Source organism: Labeo rohita, chromosome 15 (genome assembly GCF_022985175.1).
Source record: "Labeo rohita strain BAU-BD-2019 chromosome 15, IGBB_LRoh.1.0, whole genome shotgun sequence".
NCBI lineage: Eukaryota > Metazoa > Chordata > Actinopteri > Cypriniformes > Cyprinidae > Labeo > Labeo rohita.
This window is the reverse complement of record NC_066883.1, coordinates 1,902,875-1,925,160: the sequence shown is the minus strand read 5'-3', so window position 1 is coordinate 1,925,160 and position 22,286 is coordinate 1,902,875. Positions and strand designations below refer to the sequence as shown.

The 22,286-nt window shown below is 36.2% G+C and overlaps 1 protein-coding gene across 1 annotated transcript; it reads right to left on the bottom strand.

Moving 5' to 3' along the window:
* Positions 1 to 6: 6 nt before the first annotated feature.
* LOC127177194 (ferroxidase HEPHL1) lies at positions 7 to 22,053 on the bottom strand. Its single transcript, XM_051129325.1, has 20 exons — positions 21,759 to 22,053; positions 21,197 to 21,441; positions 20,462 to 20,674; positions 20,099 to 20,275; positions 17,914 to 18,168; positions 12,982 to 13,150; positions 12,405 to 12,544; positions 12,028 to 12,159; positions 11,671 to 11,876; positions 11,130 to 11,280; positions 10,806 to 11,013; positions 6,609 to 6,824; positions 6,239 to 6,378; positions 5,836 to 5,964; positions 5,624 to 5,730; positions 5,306 to 5,531; positions 5,059 to 5,198; positions 4,357 to 4,516; positions 582 to 617; positions 7 to 467 (listed from the first exon to the last, which is right to left on the bottom strand). Exons 1-20 carry the CDS (start codon positions 21,914 to 21,916, stop codon positions 388 to 390), a joined length of 3,288 nt encoding a protein of 1,095 aa, XP_050985282.1. The 5' UTR covers positions 21,917 to 22,053; the 3' UTR covers positions 7 to 387.
* Between the last annotated feature and the right edge of the window lie 233 nt (positions 22,054 to 22,286).

Sequence of the window (22,286 nt, the reverse complement as noted above, 5' to 3'; positions counted from 1 at the left end):
TAGTTTTATACAATTATTTTACAAATGCTTATAGATCTTTCAAAAATTTTATAGATAATTTAAAAGTTTTACATATCTTTCTCTTTCTCTGTGTGTGTAACTGTTTCACACTCATTATTATTCTACAGTAACACTTTCACTGCTGTAACTCAACAGCCAGACTGACTTTAAAATGCACGTGCCCGCTGTGGACTGTCTTCCATGAAGGCACTGGGGCTTGGGCCCGTCATCGCTGCTTGCAGATGTATTCTATAATGGTTTCTCTCAAAAGTAGAGAGGTTTTCCTAACAGCTATACAGTGAGAACACCAGATGAGGAAGTAGTGAGCATCAGTGTCACAGCAATAAATATCCATTCTGTTGGGCTCATGGTCATTTTGATCTTTTTTCAGTCTGATATAAAGTGTAATAGAACCAATCCAAAGAGACATGACATCACAGTAGACAGGCTTCCAAAATGTCTGAAAACTGGGGGGAACAAACACAGGACAACATTTGTAAAAGCAGTTTTAACGTTGTATTTGAACATCACATGAAATTCTAACACCACAAACCATGCAGTGAATATAAATGTTTATTTACCACTGTCTGGACTTCTCCCATCACCGCTTGATGACCCTGATGAACACAAATAACAGAATGCATATAAATTCCTATAAATCTACTGACACTCATTTTATCTAGTTTAGTCATTCATCCACTCTACTGTTTACACTAAAAAGTAAAGGCATAATAATATCCCTAGGTGAAAGAGATTATTATTAACACAACAGAGAGCTCAAAAAGAAAGTACATGCATGATTTTATAGGTGTCATGTTGTCTTTATTAATCTTCATTTATCAAAAGTAGGCCATAGCCCTATAGAAGGACCATGGTGAAAAAATAATGATTTAAACTTAATTTCTTGGTATCCTCTCTCTTTAATATATGTATTATTTTATTTGTATATGTTTGAATGTATGTAATACAAATGTAAAGTATTCCAATAAGGGACACAAAAATTAAAATAAATAGACGGAGACACCTTCAGCCAAGTAACGAATACCAGCACTTTCGAAAATTGAAGTTAACATGAAAGATTAAATGGACCACATGGGACAGAGTATCCAAACTCAATACTGTCCTGCAGAGTTCAGCTACAACGTGCCTCCACACACCTGCCTGAAATTTATGCCTATAAGAGCTTGTTAGCTGGTTTCGGGTGTGTTTAATTAACTCTGCAGGACAGTCGCCCTTCAGGACCGAGTTTAGACTCCTCTGCTGAAAGGCAAAGCAGAGTTTAGCTCAGGTGCAATCCATTATTAGTTTTTAGATGTTTCTGCATTTTGATTGGACCTGTGGCAAATTCAATTCACTGAACTTGTCTAGAACTTTCCAGTAATCCTGAAGACCTTGATTAGCTGGTTCAGGTGTGTTTAATTGGAGTTGGACTAACTAATAGCTAAGAATAGTAGCCCTTAGGAGCAGGATTGAACATCCTTGGTATAACAGCTGAAAATGCATATCAGAACAAAAATCAAGACATCAAAAGAACTACCTGCAGAGTTCAGAAACAGGATTGTGAGGCACAAATCTTTGGAAGGCTACATACAATATTCTGTTGTATTATAACTCTTATAATAATATAATTCTTAAACGGAATAAATTCGGTACAACCAGGACTCTTACTAGAACTGGTCACCCGGCTGAAATGAGCATCGGATTGAAAGTATCATCTCTCTAGTACCATCTCTTATCACACGTACATCTACAGTATATGGTAATCTGTCATGACAATGATTTTAGGATGCACTGTAAAAAAAAAAAAAAAAAAAAGGTGCCTCAACAATGGTGATAATCAACAAAATATTCAGATATTCAATATTCAAATATTACTTTCTATATAATGTTACCAAAAAAAAAAAAAAAATGGAACATGTGATTGTTTAAATATCACAAGACTGCTGTAAATAAAACAAGGTTATGAAGAAGTGCGATGTGGTGGTTGGTCATGTGGAATTTGTCCCGTCCATCTTCCACTGTGACTGGTTAGCTGACACTTTTCCTCTCATCATATGAGAGTCAGAAAAACACAGCTTAAAATACTCAAGCTGTAGATTTGCACAAAACTGTGATATTTTATAAATGTCAATAAAAAAAACTATCTGTAATGACAGCGTTTCCATTAACTGATGCCATGTGACTAAAATAGAGAAATAATATTCAGGGTTCGTACACATTTTCACCAATATGACTTTTGAGACAATATTCATGACTTGTTATTTTTACAATTAGAATAAAAATCTGTTCAAATATGTCATTGCATATGTTAACTAAAATGAATGATTATTAATACTATTTGTTTGCTTTTTATTTGTTTTAATTATTAATAAGTACAAGCTGCAACTGTGCCAGATGTTACTCCATGCAGGGAACATACCATCACATCACTGAATATTGTAATTTGTTTAACCAATATTATCAGTTAAACTCAGGACCTGAATTTCGTTTTGGAAAAGTTTCAGTCTAACAGTAGTATTCAGGTACAAAAATACACACAAATGAGTAAACTTTAAATTAAAAACAGATAAAAGTTACAAAGGTTATTCAGTCACAGGAGGTTAGTGTTTGCTGGGTTGGCTGCCTTTGGAGTACCCGAGTACCTTAAAAAAGATGTGCAAATGCTACATTTTTGTAATTTTTCTGTCAACCTCCCGAAACGCAAACGACAGTCTTGTATTACAGCGTGCAGCACTGATGACTGATTTAATCTGTCACAGTCTGTGTGGATTTATGGACTCATTTAACCTACACCAAGTGTGTCCAGTAATTGACCTCATTTTAAACCCGAATTCTGCGGGAATGAGTAAACCTATATGAACTATGCCATATATGAGCAACCCCACACCAAATTTCAGCACCTGATTAAACATAATTCTATGCAGACATTTGTGAAACTTTTTCAAAACTTTTTTTCCCAGATTTTCCATGACTGTTCAAACACTGAATATTATTTGCAAATAGTTTTTAATGCCAGTCACTTTTTTTTTACAACAATTAATTTTGCATGTGTGCAAAAATTTGCAAAATGTTGCTTTGTTTCATAATTACAGTGTATACATTTTTCTTTACCTCAAAAGAAAGGAAGTGAAATGTGACAACATGCCCCAGAGGTGTAGTACATTGTAACATGTGAGGGGTACGTTGTAACATGACCATATGACAGCTTAAAATGTTATCTGATCTAATGAAAAATATATACAAAACAAACAAATATTTTGTCAATAAAAAAAAATTACCTTTTTCAAATAAAATAATGGTGTTTTTTATGAATTGATAATTGGTCTCTTAAATGAATACCAAATACTGAGATGAAAAATTCACTTCAACTAGAAATGTACTTTTACTACGGTAAAATAAATATTTAGCGATATCTTCAAAATATATTTGAATTTGGCCACAATTTTTTCTCTTTATAGTGTTGATATGTCAACTAGTAAATACCGAAAATTTGGTTATGCTAGAATGTGTGGAAATATTTAAACCACATGTTGCAACTAACCCTGCATTAGTTTGTGCCCCACGCTCCCCTAATACATCATTTGAAACTGTCAGGGGTCTACTTTTATTATTGTACACTCACAATATCAACAAAACGTTGTGCTTTTGTAATATAAAGAAAAAAAAAAACAAGACGCACTTTGTCGCTTGGTTCTCCAAGAACTGGAGTGCTCCACAAAAATGAACCAAAACTCAAAGTACAGGCCACTTGCCTATGGTGTGAGAAACGTATCTACTGAAAACAATATCTTATTAATCACAGTACAGTAGCTTATTAATAATTAATCAAAATATGTCCTTGCTATTTTTCCCAACATGTTGTCAGTTCTTTTGCTGGTGAGCATTAAGCGTGCACTTGAGCACGGAATAGGCTATATGACATATAAGCTTCATTATGGTTTAGTTTTCCTCCCCCATTTATAAGTTTAATTAATCAAATTAATATAAATGTGCAGCCCTTGTTCATACCAACAATGAACCGCAATGGACTACTTTTTCAAGTAGACTTGGGTATGGTTCAATAGTATGGGGTGTTCAACCTGAACCATCTCACCAAGGTCATCAGGATTTTTAGAAACTTCCATGCAGATGTTGAAGCAAGCTGAAGTGCAATTCTGCTAGACATTGACCCTCTAGGAGCAAAATTGGACTAATGTATGTCTGAGTTTGGAAGAATGATTTGACAAAGGCAAACAGGGTCGGGAACTCTGGTTCACATCATAAATTCTAGTGTGAAAGCATCCTTATGCTAACCTTAAAGGCTCTCTCTAGGCTAGGAGCTTTGCAGGCCTTTTTGAAAACTTTTAAACCACTAACCTTTAGGATGAACAGTGACAAGTGTCTCCATGCCCGCATAGATGTGGTCGGTCACATGGCAGTGAAGCAGCCACTGTCCAGGACTTCCTGCAGTCATTTCTATGGTCTGAAATGTTCCTGGGAACAGGCCGTATACACCAGCACGATGAGGATGATCTGTCTGTGGAGAGAAAATGAGAGTGTTTGAGAGACATTTTAACACTCAAACTGTATTTATTCATTAATGTGTTTCAGGAGCAGGGTGGCATGGAGTGGCATGGGGGCATGGGGTGAAACTGTCCTAGCTTTTAGTATCCTAAAATATAACATGAAAATGTAAGCAGTGTTTCCTAGTCTGCTTTCATTAGCAGTGCTTAAATCTGATCTGACAAAAAAAACTAAGTACAGCAAAATAATTCAAGAAAAGTTGAACATACATGCAGCATGACTAGTGACTAATTTATAAACAAAATAAAATAAAAGAAATAAATAAACAGTCAATCAACTGATTAAAAAAATGTAAGTAAAGTAAATAAGTAAAATAATTGCTTTGAGCTTCCTCTATAGAAAAGCAACTGATTCACACATTTACGGACATGATAATGTGTATGTCAGGCCATAAATGAACAAGAAATACACATTGACACTTGTTTTGATGTTGACACCCCTCATTGTCCTCATGCCACCCTCTTTTGATCTGCCCTGGTGTGTTTATGTAAATACTCTGTAAATGAAGCTCTGAGCATGGAAATGAACAGTGTGCATGTCCACTTCATTCCCCAGTCCTATCAAATACCACTCAGTCTTGTCATTCTCTGTCATATTTAACCCATGGAGGTTAGCATACAACTTCCCGTTAATACCTGTGGAAGAAAAAGAGAGTTTTAAGTTCTTAAAAAAAGGCAAACTGAAGACACCATGTTTTTCTCCAGTAAACTTGTAACACAGACATTGACACACACATAATTACCATGCATTTTGTTGCTCTCCATAAAGTCCCCATCATATTTCTTAAAATCTTTTAGGTCTGTGTTGAGGTACGTTTTTATGTTTTCATCCAGGTAATGAGACATATTCTCATCAAACACCATAAAAAGGAGGGCAAATTCTTTATCAGTGTCTTTTCTATGTCTGTTGGTGTTCAGGGTGTTTTTGCGGCACACTATCAGTGGACCCACCAAACCGCTCATCAAATCCTGAAAAACATTTACATAGTAGAGCTGTTAATCTACAGTTATACTGTAAAAACTCACATTATCAACTTTACTTATTGCTTTCATCTTTATACCTCAACTAAGCTGACAGAGGAGTAGTAGGCATACGTTATACAGTTTGGATCGTTGGGACCCGGACCTGATCGTGCTGGAATGGTCCAGCTGTAAGTCAGCATATCACCTATAACACACATAACACATATACACAGAGATGTATGCTTGTAAGTATCCAATACAATCATTCCTGTCCACATAAATAAATAAATAAATGTGTGTGATAGCAAACCTGGCTGAACACCATTTTGATGGGTTTTACTGGTCTTCACTCCATGGGCATGAATAGAATAAGTCATGCTGGCTTTATTTTTAAACACAACTTGGATCCTCTCACCAACCTCAGCTCTAATGATGGGTCCTGCAGATAAAATGAGAGTCACTACAGAATCACAAAAAGCAAAGGTAAAGAGCTAAAACAAAGAGACCTGCTTCATTAATAGTGATTCTTCATGTAACACTCACCTATAAATGTGTGATGCTTCACAGTATTGCTACTATTTTAACTCTTGTATGTATGTATGATTATTGAGAAGCAGGTTTGAAATTGAGAGCTACAGAATTACAAAATTTAACTAAATCTTAAGGAGTGTTTTCAGGGGAAAAAGGTGTTTTCAAAGTCATAAGTGCCATACCCATTATTTCCAAGTGTTCTTCCTCTGGACTCCTGGGTTTCCTTTTGGTAAAGGATTCATCTGTGTATTCACGAAACACCACCTTCTTATATTTAGCACCAATCCGATTTTGTGATCGTTTGAGGTAAACATTTCCAGGGCTGAGTAAAGCAGGAAAGAAAAAAGAAAACGTGTACACATTCTAGTAATCTTAAAATAACAGTAAACTGTGTAGCTTGCCTTGTGTGAAATAGAGGGTCTCAAGTACGAGACTTGACTCTTCTCAGTTGAAGTGTTAACTCTAACCCAAACCTGCCCCCCCACATCCTTACATTTTACAACTTGACTTAAGAGTGTGTGCACACATATGCTTATAAGTTTGTGTGTATACCTTTCATCTGGTGTAGTTTTGTGTTTCTCTAATTCCCATGTTCGGTCTGGGGCATAATTCCACTCAACTTCCTCTGCTGCTATGTAGTACCGTACTGTGGAGCTGAAATGTTCTGCTGCAGGAGTCTTTGCTGAACAGGACTTGACTTCATAATGTTGACGCATGCCAGCTTGGTAGTGATCACCCGTAAGACAGCTCAGCTCAAACTGGCCTGAGGTAGGAGAGTATACCAATGAGTAAATATATTTACTGTCAAAAGAATGATATATCCTGTATTCTGTTTAAATATTTTAATTTTTTAACAAAACAACAACTTAAAGGGGTCATCGGATGCCCATTTTCCACAAGTTGATATGATTCTTAAATCAAGGTCTTAATGAAAAGTCTATAATATACTTTGGTTAAAAATTCTCATTAGTTGTGTAAAACAACATCCTTTTTACCTTGTCAAAATCAGCTCTGCAAAAATCATCTTATTCTGGTCGAGGCTGCCTTAAATGTTAATGAGCTCTGCTCACCCCGCCCCTCTCTCCTCTCTGTGATGTGACGAATTTATTTACTTTAGCCGCATTTAGCTGCTAAACTTGCTAACTAGCACATTATTATGTAGCGTCTGGACCAATCAGACATACATTAATTGTTACATTTAACAAATAGTCTTTAAACACAACAGGCCAGCTACATGCTGGAGCTCTGGAGACAAACCCCCCCAAAGCAACTAACACCCCAAAAGGGCTCAGTTGCCAGGACAACGATCTGATACCACAGGTTTTATTGCTTCAAGGAATGCACATCTGCCCATGCTACATTTGCCATAGGAAAGACACAATGCCTATAGAGATAGACTCCTTCCTATTCATTCACAGACGAACCTTTCTTTGACCTTCCTATCACACATAGCCCAGGTTATTGTGTACAGTATCACTGCAATGTATTTTAATTTTGTCTGTTGTATTTGTATTTGTCTTTCTACTGTTTTATGCATGTATTATGATAGATGACTAGTAGTATAACCCACCTATGTCATGCTTGGACTCTTTGAGTTCGTATTTTAATGATCTAAAAGATGGTGTAAATTAGATGTTGATACCTTTGCAACATGTTAGTGTTTTAAGAAACCTTAGTAGTTTTTGCATCAACACCCAATCGAATTACATATGCAAATTACCATGCTCACAGACAAAGAGTCGTAAACTTTCTCTCCAAAGGTGAAAGTTACCATTGGTTCATGGACCTCCTGGAGGTACAGCCTCCAGAGAGTTTAAAGGCATCGACCCCTCTCTCTTCTCTCTCTTCTTCACTTTCTCACTCGTCTGCAACATCGTCCGATTGCTGCCCGTGTGGAGGAACCCACGGGGAGCCGGAGCCGGCACAGGGCGTGCCCGGCGGGCCCGACAGGCCCAACATACAGAGCCGTGGCTCTCGACCACAAAGAGCCAGACAGTTCGACCTAACCCTGGAATTCATCTTCATGACTCGCCTCAGTCAGTCAGTGGTTCTTGGAGAACCTAAGAAGATGAGCTAGAACTCTTCAGGACTTCCCTAAGCGTGCGCCAGGCCTTGCGGCCTTGTCTTTCCATTCCTCAAAGATCACAGGACTTCAGCTGGGTCCCTCTCAGCTCTTGGTTCTTCTTCACTTTTCACATGGGAAGAAACTCCCAGTCACCAACGAGTCAGGACATCTTTGGAATTCATCACTCTTCAGACCCGGAAGAACGTGATTGCAATTCCAAAACCACCACTGCTTCAAACCACCAAGACTTTCAGAGACTGCATTTGGACACTTGTTCGACGACCAAGGCAATGCAAGTATCGTACACTTAACTAAACATACAGAGGTTTAGTATAAGCTGTAGACAGCACTGATGGTTTCACAGCAGGTGGTTAACTGACTTTTTTTCATAGCTTCATTTCCTTCTCTCTCTCTCTAACTGCTTCTCACTGACCATTCCCCCATGTATGAGTGATTTCATGTTTGTTTGTTTAGATTAGTTATGTGTTAGTCCTTCGTTAATAAACTGTTATGCACATATTACATGAGTTTTGATTCTGATTCTGCCTTGCAAATTAATGTCCCTTTACGATTCCGATTCGAGCTACATGCTCTAATGCAATGGTACTTTAAGAAAGTTATTTTCTGTGGCCAAGAAAATATAATTTCTTAGAGTTGATATAAAGATTATACTGAATGTTCGCTGAGCGAACAGATTAGTTGATGGAAAATTGATTCTGCTACAGTTACTACTGGCAGCTGATATAAGTAATTGTAATTAATCATAATTAATTGTAATTATTTATATACATTTCCCTTTGAGCTAAATTTGCTACAATTAGTAAAGACAATCACAAAGATTCATAAAAAAACCCTTATACTCACTTCTGCTGTAAGTGAAGCTGGATCACGAATGATTTGCACGAACATAGACGGATATATGTAGATCAGGAGGTGCAAACCCTTTACAAACAAATGTAATCTACTGCATCTTCAGCGGCTCAGATGTCGGGAGTAAATAAGGAGCGGAGCAAAGACGACCACTATGTTCATTATTACATCCAGCAACACAACACCTCAATCGCTCAATCTGAGATATTCTTGTCTAACTTACATCCCTGCTCTGGCATCAAAACAAAGAGGGCAGACTGTGACAGCTGATCTAAGGTAAGAGCTCATGTCAAGTGTGACGCCACAACGACAGGCATCTGAGAACGGCTCGATTTGAAAAAGGGGATATTATTTTTACAGATTAATTAAAAACCACTCCATGGATTTTTATCATTATAGGGTAGCTTTGTACATACACTGACAACACACATTAATGTTCAAACAACATGAAAAAGTGAACTTAGCATCCGATGACCCCTTTAAGGCGTTAGAACACCTTAACAGGATTTGACAGAGTCTAGTAATGTAGCTGGTTCAGTGAAGACATGTTGAATTGATGTCAGGAAATATTCTGGATGACCAAAAATAATTGAACTGAATGTTCAGAACGGTATACATCCTGAATGGTAAGTACTTGGATTAATATTATGATATTTTAGGTCTAATGTTTATAAATAGCTGGTTAGCTGTTTTTACTGCTTGTAACATGACCTATTACAGGAGTTCTCAACTCTGACTCTCAAGGTCCACTTTCCTGCAGAATTTAGCTCCAACCCTAATCAAACACACCTGAACAAGCTAATTAAAATCATTATAGTCAGTCTGAATCCTGGCCAGATGTTGGATTTACAACCTCAGCAAATACCACAATTACCACCTTTATGGTCAGCAAACACCTACACAGATCTATACAAACAATCGCTTGATGCAGAGCCCCTATTTCCAGCTAAGGCCATAACACATCATGCCAGGACCAGCTAGGATTGCAAAGCAGACCTAAATGACTAGCAGGATTCTTGTGCAAACACTAAATAATTAACCACTCTTTACTGATTGCTATACTGCAGTTCTACCCCCATGTATTTTCAACTTGCTGGTCAGACTACAACCCCTGCCTCAATGATCTCACCCATGTCCACTGTCCACTGTCACTGCTATCACCCGATAAGAGTTTCTGTTCCAAACACTGTCGCCTTTGCGTTAAAGCAATTAATATTCAGTGTATATTATATTTAGCTACTTGAAAATAGGGTCACTTGAATTTTTGGAATTTTCATCATGTACTAATTGGCAACAGTGTTGCAGGTCCAGAATTTTATTAACATCAAATTACCAAGTATGCATGCATATATTTAAGTCACTTCCATTTTTTTCCACCAGTATTGTTGCTGTTATTATATTAAGTTTTGTGCTATCTATCTATATCATTGGTCTCAAACTCAATTCCTGGAGGGCCACAGCTCTGCACAGTTTTGCTCCAACCCTAATCAAACACACCTGATCCAACTAATCAAGGTCTTCAGGATTACTAGAAACTATTAAGCTGGTTGGAGCTAAACTGTGCAGAGCTGCGGCCCTCAAGGAATTGAGTTTGAGACCACTGATCTGTATCATCAGAAAAATAACTTTTCCTGAATATTCTGGGAGATCCTTGGGTTAGGATCCAGCACAACATTGAAAATCATTTTTAGTAAAAGCATTACAATTAACATGTCAAAGCCAGTCATATCTTACATTGCTTGAGTTTACAGGATACGCACCTACATTTAGCGTCTACATTTACGTGGTGTAAAAGCGCTGAGACTTACCATTATTGTCGGGGGGTCATGCTAACAGTCACTGTGGTATGTGGGAAAACACTGAGAGTGTCACGGTTCATCCCGTCTCGTTGAAACGTGTTACCCTCGAAATAGACCCCGTGGATATCCACCTCAGTGCCCAAACCAAGTATGTGCCACATAGTGTGTTCCCCGTTACACAAGTCCAGACCAGGCAGGTTTCCATACATGTAGCCGTTCACCGCTGAGAAAGAACACAAACATACCTAATTAGAATGTGATCAAACCATAAATTTGTGTATTTACAAAGTGGGGATGTAAATGCACATTATTGTGTGATTAAAACACACAAACACATACCGTGCATCTTATTGCTCTCCTGAAACTCTTCATTAGCTGGATCTGAATCACTGCTGCCAAACTCTTCAATGTTCTTTTCCAGATACCAGCTTTCATTCTCATCCATCACGGAGAACAGCAGAAAAAACTCATGCTGAATTTTGTTGGCATGCTTAAGAGACACACCCACAACATGGAAAAACAGCACACACAAAAAGAATGAGCCATTATATTCATTCATGCAGTGTTGAATTCTTCAGCAACCCTTAAATTACTGTAAAAAAAAATTGACTATTTTTCTTTAATTTATGGAAATACATGTTAATAATTACAATTATTACATTATTAATAACTACAAACTGACAATCCGTCCTAAATGTACTATTCCCAACTGAGTGACTGTTTGATTTAGGCCAGATTTACAAACCCATTTTATAAAACAGCATTAAAACAAATTTTAATGTCCATACAGTCAAGCAACCTTTTAAGAAGAGAAAGAACAATCGTTATTTGTGGAAATTTTGTACCATATTGTCTGTTTAGGTATTTGTGCGTTTGTTACCTGATGGCCACTTCCATCAAGAACACCTTTCTTGCACACTTGTATGGGCCCAAATAAACCCGAGTTAGTGTCCCGAACAGGATCAACAGCAGAATAGTACAAGTATGAAAGACAAGCAGGATCACTGCTGGAGGGACCTTCAAGTACTCTCCAACGATAGACAAACTTTTCACCAGGAGCCACAGAGGCACCAGCTTTCTGAGTACCTGTGGAGGAGACAAGACAAAAAAATTTTTTTTTATGACTTTAAACTGAATGCCCAAATCTGGCTCACTGCCTTGTGAGTTTAGTTTAACCCTAACCTGTAAAGGTCTATTAGTATATCTATGTGTACACATGTAGTTGTATATGACTTGCCATCCTGATACTTCGCTCCTTCATAGGCCTTCTCATAATGTAAACCATGTGGCTGAATGCTGTAGTCACGTGTAGCTCTGTTAAGGAATGTCACAATGATAACATCACCAGTCTCTGCTCTGATGATGGGACCTGGTGAGAGAGTGCAGATAAAATCTTTCATTTAAACTACATGAATGAAAATGAAAACCATTCATGTATGTATTTTTATATTACCACACTTCTTTTCAGGAACTTTAATGTTGACACAGGAAAAAAAAAAAAAAAATTTGCAACTCCTTTTCTTTCCTCATTTTGACATTTGCATGGCCAAATATTCAAATATTATCAAAGACATATCCGTGCTCATAAACATAAGACACAACTGAGGATTTTACCCAGAATTCCAAGATGCTCATCTGAGCCCGCAATATGTGTTTTGGTAGCAAATGTATCGTCAGTGTATGAAATGTATCTGGCCTTCAGGTATTTTCCACCCAGTTTACCACCATCACGACTAAAGTACGATTCAGAGTCACTGCAGGAAAAGAAACACATTAACATGTTAACTCCAATACAATGACAACATTAACATCCATATTATAAATAAGAAAATAAAAGTAAATTTAAAGTATAAATAAGAGATAATACCAGACCCAATCACATTGTATGTGATAATTACATTAATTACATCAACTCTAAATAAATAAACTTTTTTTCCCCCTCATTTATCTTTAAATTTTTATATATTTATAATTGTTTTACTGCTTCTTTCTGTTTTCAGACATTGTCTGTGTACTAATGAATAGTGGCAAAAGTTTATCCAATCTAAATGTATTCAATAACATTATAAGCAAAGAGTCTGAGCACCACCATAAGGGCTTTCAGAATGTCTCAGCAATTTCAAATTAGCACTTCTAGTGGGTCTTGAGTTACTCAATCATGTATTAAAAATTCTCCAAATCTGAGTTTTACCTGTCTGGTTTAATCAGATTTTCATTTGTCATGTAGTTCATCCCCGATGGGGCGTAGTCCCAAATCATCTCCTCAGCAGCGATGTAGAAATGCCTCTCCTTGCCAGGGGTCTCTGTTGGAGAGGCTGAGGACCCACAGGCCGAGACCTCATAGAAACTCTGCATACCTGCTGCTCACAAGAACAGAGAGAGATTCAGATATCTTGAAATCATAATGTTGCTTCACCTAAGTAAATTCAAGAAAAGCAAACTCAAGTTTAAAGGAGAAGTCCACTTTCAGAACAAAGATTCACAGATAATGTACTCATCCCCTTGTCATCCAAGATGTTCATGTCTTTCTTTCTTCAATCGAAAAGAAATGATCTTTTTTGAGGAAAACATTTCAGCATTTTTCTCCATATAATGGGCTGATATGGTCCCCCGATTTTGAACAATGCAGTTGTAAATGATCCCAGCCGAGGAAGAAGGGTCTTATCTAGCAAAACAGTCAGTTATTTTCATTAAAAAATACAATTTAAATACTTTTCAATCTCAAACGCTCGTCTTGTCTTTCTCTCCCTGAACTCTGTGTATTCTGGCTCAAGACAGTTAGGGTATGTTGAAAAACTCCAATCATATTTTCTCCCTCAACTTCAAAAATCATTTCAAAATCATTTTGGCTATCTGTTGTATTTTTATAACAAATAATTATTATTATTTTTCAGTTGTTGTTTTATTATTATTATTATTATTATTTTATTATTATGATTTGTTTGTATTTATATTATATATATATATATATATATATATAGATTTTTGTATTTGTGAATTTAATGTTGTGTGGGGAATATAAGTCCAAAAGAAAAAAGTTCAATGACCAAAAAAAAAAAAAAAAAAAAAAAAAAAAAAAACATGCAAAGAAGATCAAACACCCTTAACAAAAAAGGTAAAACAGTGATATAGGATGATTTTGAAGTTCAGGGAGAACATGAGATGGGAGTTTTTCAACATACACTACACTGTTAAAAATCGCTGTAAAAAAGCGGCCAAATTTTGACAGTAAAACGCTGTTTTCCATTAAAACAGTGCATTCTGGGTATTATTTGTCATTTTCGAAAAAGTAGCCTGCTGCTATGTATCGTGAATTAACAGCGTTCAAAATCGACACTCAGAGACTGTGTTTAAAATCAAACTCTACACCCTCATTCACTATTCCCTACATGAGTTTACTAATATAGTCCACCTTACAGAGATAATGAAAACTAATGAGTGACTTCAGACACTGACGAACAGCTGCTGTTAATGAGCAGAATCACTGATTGAAAGAGAAACAAGACAAACACAAGAACTATATAACTGACTTCAGCCACAGCCTTAGATGAAATCAACTGAAAATTTAAACAACTCAACACACAGCTTTACCAACTTAATGCATTTCTAACCAGACTGATTTTATTTCTGTCAGATGTCTATAGAAGATCTTATTGAGAATGAAGAGATGTTTAGATGATGATGTTTTATTGTTTTGTTTGACGATACCATTGTGGAGATCAGTGTTTGCTTTAATTGGGCTCCTGACTCTTGATATTTAAACAGATATTTTCGCTGTAACTGGGTTTTTATGATGCATTTACAGCAATGCTGGTCAGCTATGTCTAGTTGGGCATGAATGTCATCTACAAAACAGGTTCTGAGTCTTGTTAGACTCATTAGGAGTCTATTTTTGTGTCTTTATTTGTTGTTTTATTTTTTTTTGCCAAGTGTTTTACAGCATGAGATTTTTTGGTAATGTAGCAACCAGAAAATAAAGATTTAACAGTTAAAATTTAAAACTACTGTAGTATGCATACTCAAATAGAGACATGAAGAATCAGCATATGAATCTCAACAATGGTGACAATCGAAAGCTTCATGCTGCAATGCATGCTGGGTATCAGCACACTACAAAACCTCACCCATGACTTGTTCTCATCATTGTTCAGATTCATACGATGATTCTTGATGTGTGTATCTAAATGATACCAAAGTTAGTTTTTTAAGTGAGTGGTGTTTTTTTACATCTGCATGCTCAGTTTTTTTTTTTTTTTTTTAAATCTAGCATCAATATTCAATAAAAGAAGAGATACTGGATAAAACCTGTGTCATTACAAAATTGTTTAAATTCTAGATTTTTTTTTTTTTTCATAACAAGCATGTTGTAAACACACATAGTTACAACAACTAAAGTAAAATTAACTTTAAAATGTCAAGGTTCAACTAAAGTAAACACTGATCTCCACCGTGGTAGTGAAAGAAAAAAAAATCTAACCCTTTGCATCTCTCTTCTGTAGACGTCTGACAGAAATAAAGTCAGTGTGGTAATAATTGAAGCTGGTAATGCTGTTTTAGGAGTTTAATCAGATCTTGAGAGATTTAATGTCTTCTTTTATTTCAGTTGATGTCATCTAAGGCTGTGGCTGAAGTCAGTTGTTCTTGTGTTATTCTTTCATTCAGCAATTTTGTTTGTTAACAGCTGGTGTTCATCACTAATGCTCAATCAGAACATGAACAATCATATAATTATCTCATTAACTTCAGCACTAATTCAGTATTACTCAAACACTCTGTAGTGTTGACACATTATAAGTGTTCATTTAAAACTGAGGATTTTGCTGTGGGTTTTAAAGGGTTAAAGATGTACGATGGAAAATAAAAAACAGCATGATATGTAATTTAGCAGTAATAAACTGTAATTAATTTACGGCAACACATTGTAGAAAAACAGTAACATGCTGGCAACCGGAGCTGCCAGTAGATCACCGTTAATTCAAGAAAAAAACAGTAATATACTGTAAAACATAACAGTCAGATTTACCAAGCAAATAAAAGTTATTTTCACTAAAATATTAGTGAATGTTCATAGAAAAACAATTATGCAAAGTCATTAACTGGTAAGGAGAGTAAATATTTAATTGTGCCTAACTGATGTGTTTTTGTACAAGAGAGATCTGTCAGTTTAATTTAGTTTTGTGGGTCACCATTGTGCTGGAGAGTAGAGCTTGTGCTTCAGGCAATGATGAGCCATAGTGATGAGAAGTTCGGATCATTTTACCGACTCGGTCCTTTGAGTCTCGTTCAGCAAAATGAACGAATCTTTTTTCGAGTCATTTCGTTCATTTCGTTCATTTTAGCAAAATATAATTAAAATGTTACGTTTTACCTCCCTAACACATCTACTGCTTACACAAACGTTGATCACACTACAAACAAAACAAAACTATAATGCTATAAGAAACAGAAAAGATTCATTCATTGTTTACCTGGGTCTTTAGTCTATGATTCGCTCACCTCGCCTCTTATCTGACAAGTTTTCGGGTTTGAGTTGTTCGTTCATCACGTGACTGCCCAATTAGCTAACCAACGCAGTCTGAGCCGGAAAGAGAATTGATTAGTTCATCTCTCGAGTCCTCGGGTTTGAGTCGTTCGTTCATCACGTGACATCCCCGTAATGTTAACCTATGCAGCCTGAGCCGGAAAGAGAATTGATTAGTTCATCTTTTGAGTCTTCGGGTTTGAGTCGTTCGTTCATCACGTGACAGCCCTGTAACGTTAACCTATGCAGTCTGAGCCGGAAGGAGAATTGATTAGTTCATCTTTTGAGTCTTCGGGTTTGAGTCGTTCGTTCATCACGTGACAGCCCCATAAGGTGAACGAACGACTCTAAAACAGGTGAACTAATTCCAGTACAGAACCTAATAGGATGTTGCGCATGCGCGACTGAACGAATCACTCCCCGAGACGACTCGTTCGTCCCGAGTCACATTAAAGATTCGTTCAAAATGAACGAATCGTTCAAGAACGACCCATCACTAATGAGCCACAAACACTGATGTTTTGCTGCTTTATTTAAAGACAGTAATTGTGGAATTGCTGATATAGTGACAATCTCTTTACTAAGCACTTTATTACACAAATTTGTGCTTTTGTTAGTTAATTACAATCTATAAAGTTTTGAGTAAAAGTCGATTGCTTCTTTATTACACTTTAAGTGTTTGTGGGTTTATATTAAGAAATATTTCTTCTTAGTGGACTCAAATTAAATAAGTTCATTGTACTAACACCATATAAACAATAGTTTTTTAAAAACTCAAATGGTTTGAAGCAATCGGTTTCCAAAATAAAATGAGTTACCACATGGTATAATAACGGTAACATACTGTAAAAATGAAGAGCTGTAAATTAACAGTAGAGAGCTGTAAAGTAACAGTATAATGCTGGCAACCACAGCTGCCAGTAGATTACCGTTATTTTACAGTGCAATTTTTTACAGTGAACTGTCATGAACCGGAACAAAAACAGTTCAGGAAGAGAAAGACAAGACGAGCGTTTGACATTGAAAGGTATATAAATTGTATTATTTTTTAATGAAAATTACCGATCGTTTCGCTAGATAAGACCCTTCTTCATCATTTACGACCGCATTTGGGATCATTTGAAGCCGCATTTAAACTGCATTTTGGAAGTTCAGAAGTTCAAGAAAGAAAGACATGAACATCTTGGAGGACAAGGGGGTGAGTAAATTATATGTGAATCTTGTTTTGGAAGTGAACTTCTCCTTTAAGAAAACCCAAAGAAAACATTATAAGCAGTGCTAATCAGTTAATTAGTCCTTTTAAACCACTTTGAATGTAATTACTGATAAAGACAACAGAGTTGCAGCTCTGAGAAATGAATTCAGTTTAGAATAATGGAAATTATCCTGACAAGTTACATTTATGGATTCAAATTTTTGGTATGACATCATGACTCTTCTTTTTCAGAGTAGGAATTACAACAAGCTTAAAACATGAGTTCTATACCAAGCTGCAAATCAAAAATGAAAGTGATTGTACACTGATTAGAGACAAAAACTGTGCATCCAAACATCTAGGAACAAATATTAGACTTCACACAAAGTCAATAGATCAGTTTTTACCTTGCACATGATCATTGACTTGGCAACTTAACAACCATTTTCCTTCTGTTCTGGGGATCATTGTTGCAGTGACAGAAGTGGCAGGAAACAGACTAAGAACATCTGTGCGGTGCATGCGATCCATGAGGGTGTGTCCATGGAAATAAGCCGAATGAATGTCCACCTCATTACCAATGCTGAAAAGATGCCAAGACACAGGACGTCCGACACACACCTTCAGTGCAGGCAAATTTCCATAAACATATCCATTGATTGCTGTTGGGAAAAGACAAGAACAAACTCAACAATGACACTGAAAAATAAAGGAGATGAAATTACATGAGTTTAATAATTATATATTAATAAATACAAGAAAAACAATAATTCTGCCTATTATTCATTTAAATAATACAATTTCACTCTTAGAATCTAAAACCACAAATAACCACGATGGTCTTTTACAGTGTAGAGAACTTTGGATATGAAAAGGAAAACTAAACATTTCTGAATGCCCTTGTTCCAAAGTGAAACAGATACAAGAAGGTACTTTCCATCAATGTATGCAAAAATCAGTCATGTGTCATCAGCTAAAAATCACATCATGGAAATGTATGATTTTATTTTTTATAACTATCTATTACTCTTAGTTACAGACATTACAGTAGCTGTAACAGCAAGGCATGGCCATGCCAATATCAAAGCTACAAAGTTGATTCACTGAAGCGGTGCCATAATACCAAAATATCAGTAGTAAGTACCAAATCCAGTGAAATGTAATAATTTCAATACTACTAATAAAATTAAAAAAAATACTATTAGATTACTATTAATCACTTCTTTGTTATTAATCACTTACTTAACTGCTATACAATGCAATGTAATCTGCTTTAAATAGAAGTGTACAGAATATTTGAATAAAACACATCAATACAAATGGTTAACCTTTTATATTTTTTATATGATAAATAAGGCTGCCCCTGACTAAAGATTTTTTTTTGGTCTACTAGTAGTCATTCATTTTAAGTGATTACTCGACTAAACGCACATTTATCAATAAACCATTTAAATCAAAATAATGAGCCTTTGCCTACATAACCTAATAAGCATTCAAGCGCACACATAAAGCGTGCCACAGCACACCGGCAGAAGTAATGATTATGAATGTGTCACGGAAAAACAGTAAGAACACTGCATTAACATTTTAATAATTTATTCATAAACTAGTGGTTTCTTCGGCTTTCAGCTTAAAGGAACACTCCACTTTTTAAAAAAAAAAATTTGGGCTAATTTTCCAACTCCCCTAAAGTTAAACAGTTGAGTTTCACCGTTTTCGAATCCATTCAGCTGATCTCCGGGTCTGGCGGTAACACTTTTAGCATAGCTTAGCATAGATCATTGAATCCGATTAGACCGTTAGCATCTCGGTAAACGGTAAAACTCAACTGTTTAACTCTAGGGGAGTTGGAAAATGAGCCTATTTTCAAAAAAAGTGGAGCGTCCTTTAAGAGAAAAAGTCAGCGACTGGTCATCTCTCCCCAGTAGTGGATGCACTTGCATGCATGTTTCGTATGGATTACATAATCTGAGAATATTTGTTTCCCTTTTGAATTGGTTCATTTGAAAGTAGATATTTTGCATCCTGTTCGCTTTCATTATTTTACAAAAGCGCAATGTTTTGGTGTTATTGTGTGTGCCCACAAATAAACAATAAACGAGTCTTTACAGATTCGAAAGATGTTATTATCAGTATGACCAAGAATGACGTGGAGTATTTTAAGAGCAAGTGACCACACCAGCGCCTTTATCTGTCATACAGTAAGCACACTACTATTCAGCTCCACACAGACACTTGAATGGTTCAAATTTTTTACGTTAACATTAGACTGAGCGGCCATGTAAAGTTGATACTATTTACATACAGTATTTCAGATGATAAGCCATATCTGAGATCAATGAAAGATAAGCGTTTGGATGTCCTGCCCGATGTATTGTATTACCACATAAACCAGCTGTTAACTATCTGTCCGTCATGGACTTCGTAACTTCGCCACTTCCTGTGGAATTTGCCTGCGACAAATACAATTTTTGACGACCAAGCCTCTTCTTGTTGACTAACGGTTAGTTGACTATTAGGGGGCAGCCCTAAAAGAAAATTCCTCATTATCTGTACGGATAAGGCGAAAGTTTGAGACACCCTGAGACTTACAGTGCATGAGGTTGGACTCTCTGAACTCCTCATCTACGTCATACATAAGTTGTTTTGTTTTATCTGGATCAGAGCAGAACTTTTCAATATTCTCCTCCAAGTACCAGCTCAAGTTTTCATCCACCACACTGAACATCAAAATGAAATCTTTATCCACATCAGAACGCTCCAGAGTGCCTAAGAAAAAGAAAAATATTAGGAAAAGACTGAGAAGAATAAAAATAATCAGAATTAGGAGGAAGGAGTGTTTTTGATGCTAAGAAGTAGTTGGTACTGTGAGATTTTGTACAGTCTTCTGTGCACATGTAAACTAAATTTATTCTACACGTCAACAGTTTATTAGGGCTTGTGTGTGGACTTTACCTTGTTTGCAGGTGAGCAGAGCTCCTATAAGCCCTGATGCAATGTCTTTTGGTGCATCTCCATGTGAATGGTAAATCCAGGTGAGACAGCTGGCATCTGCTTCAGTAGGAGCGTACTCTGGTTTGACATGCCAGGTGTATGTGTAGCTCTCACCTGGAGCCACCGCATCATCGCTCTTATCACGACCAGTGGTGCCATCAGGATACAACGCTCCTAAAATACACAGTAATGAATTCAGGTAAAAGCAAAAGAGCTTTTCAGGTCTAATGCTCAAAGAGTCATATTATAATTTGATCAGTTGCAATACATCTAGGACTCACTCATCAGGGGACACACTGCATCTTGGAAATAATATATTTTTATATTTCTTTTAATATAAAAAAAATCAATAAACATCTCTCAAGTCCACACAGATTTTTATGGAAGCTAAACTCATTGGAGTATTATCACAGTACTGTCATCACAAGTATGACTAACATATGTTTATACAGTAATGCCTATTTAGTAACTTGGCCTTTAATGGTGTAGTAATAGGTTGGACATAGACGCTGTAATGCTATACTTAAAGAATTCTGAAAACTCCAAAAAACTTGTAGAAACCACAGAGAAATTTACTTGTTTACTTGTTACGTGGATAGAAACAAAGATGTTCTATCATGGATAACAGTTTATTTATTTAATTAATGTAGAAACAAAATTGTAAAGGAACTGACAGAGAGATAATGTATATCCAACCTTCTGAATTCTTCTCATAGAACACTCCATGAGGGTGGAGAGAATAAGGTCTGCTTGCGAAGTTCTTCATGTGCACCACAATGACATCACCGACCTCAGCCCTTAAAATGGGTCCGAGGAAGCCGAGCCAATCAGGTTTAGGTATCTCTGTGGAATAGGACTCATCTGTGTACTGTCTGTACAAAGCCTTTTTGTAAACACTCCCTATCCGGGTAGAGTTTTTTGACAGAAAAACCGATGCATGTCTGTTAAAAGAAAAGATTTAGACGGAGAGATATTTATCGTAATAATTAAATAATCGGTAATATCCACCATACAATCAAATCATATTATTAATGTACAGTTCCAGGTTAATAATGATAATAATACATGTTATTAGAATCAGCTAACTAATAAGAGTGTTAGCCTATCACCATGCACTTACAAGAAGCTTTATCCATATATATATAAATCGTACGTGTTGATTTTTAGTTGCCTAATAGCCTATAAAAATAAATCGAGTAATGTAACATTTGACCTATTACTTACTGTTAGTGTTTTTTAAAAAAATGTCATTACTTACTTATCTTGATCAATACTAAGGTTATTGATAAGGTTCCGGCCGGTCGGCGCGTAATTCCAGTCTTCCTCTCTTATGCCAATATAATAGGTCCTCTGGAGACATTCGGCCGGCGGTAGCGCGATCATGGCAGTGATAAAAACGCACAACACAGATCTCATCGTATATATATGAACAAAAACAACTAGTATAACCGATATCTGAGCTAAAGTCAAGACAAAACGCACGTATTCACTCTCAAAGTACCACCTCGCACTCAAAATATAGGCTATGACAAAGAAACACCTTACAGTCTGTGTTAACACTAATATCGAAAGTGAAAGTTCAGTCAAAACTAAATTATTTTTCTGAATCCTGAAGATCCGGTTTAACGTTGTTTGAGTGGAAAAAAAAACAACATAAAAGCATATAACACACCCAAACAAATGTTTCAGCCTAAACTTAAACTTCATGTAATTCAATTACATACAAATTTTCCATGCATTTAGATTACATAGTTTTAATTTAAACAAATCAATTAAACTTAATGTG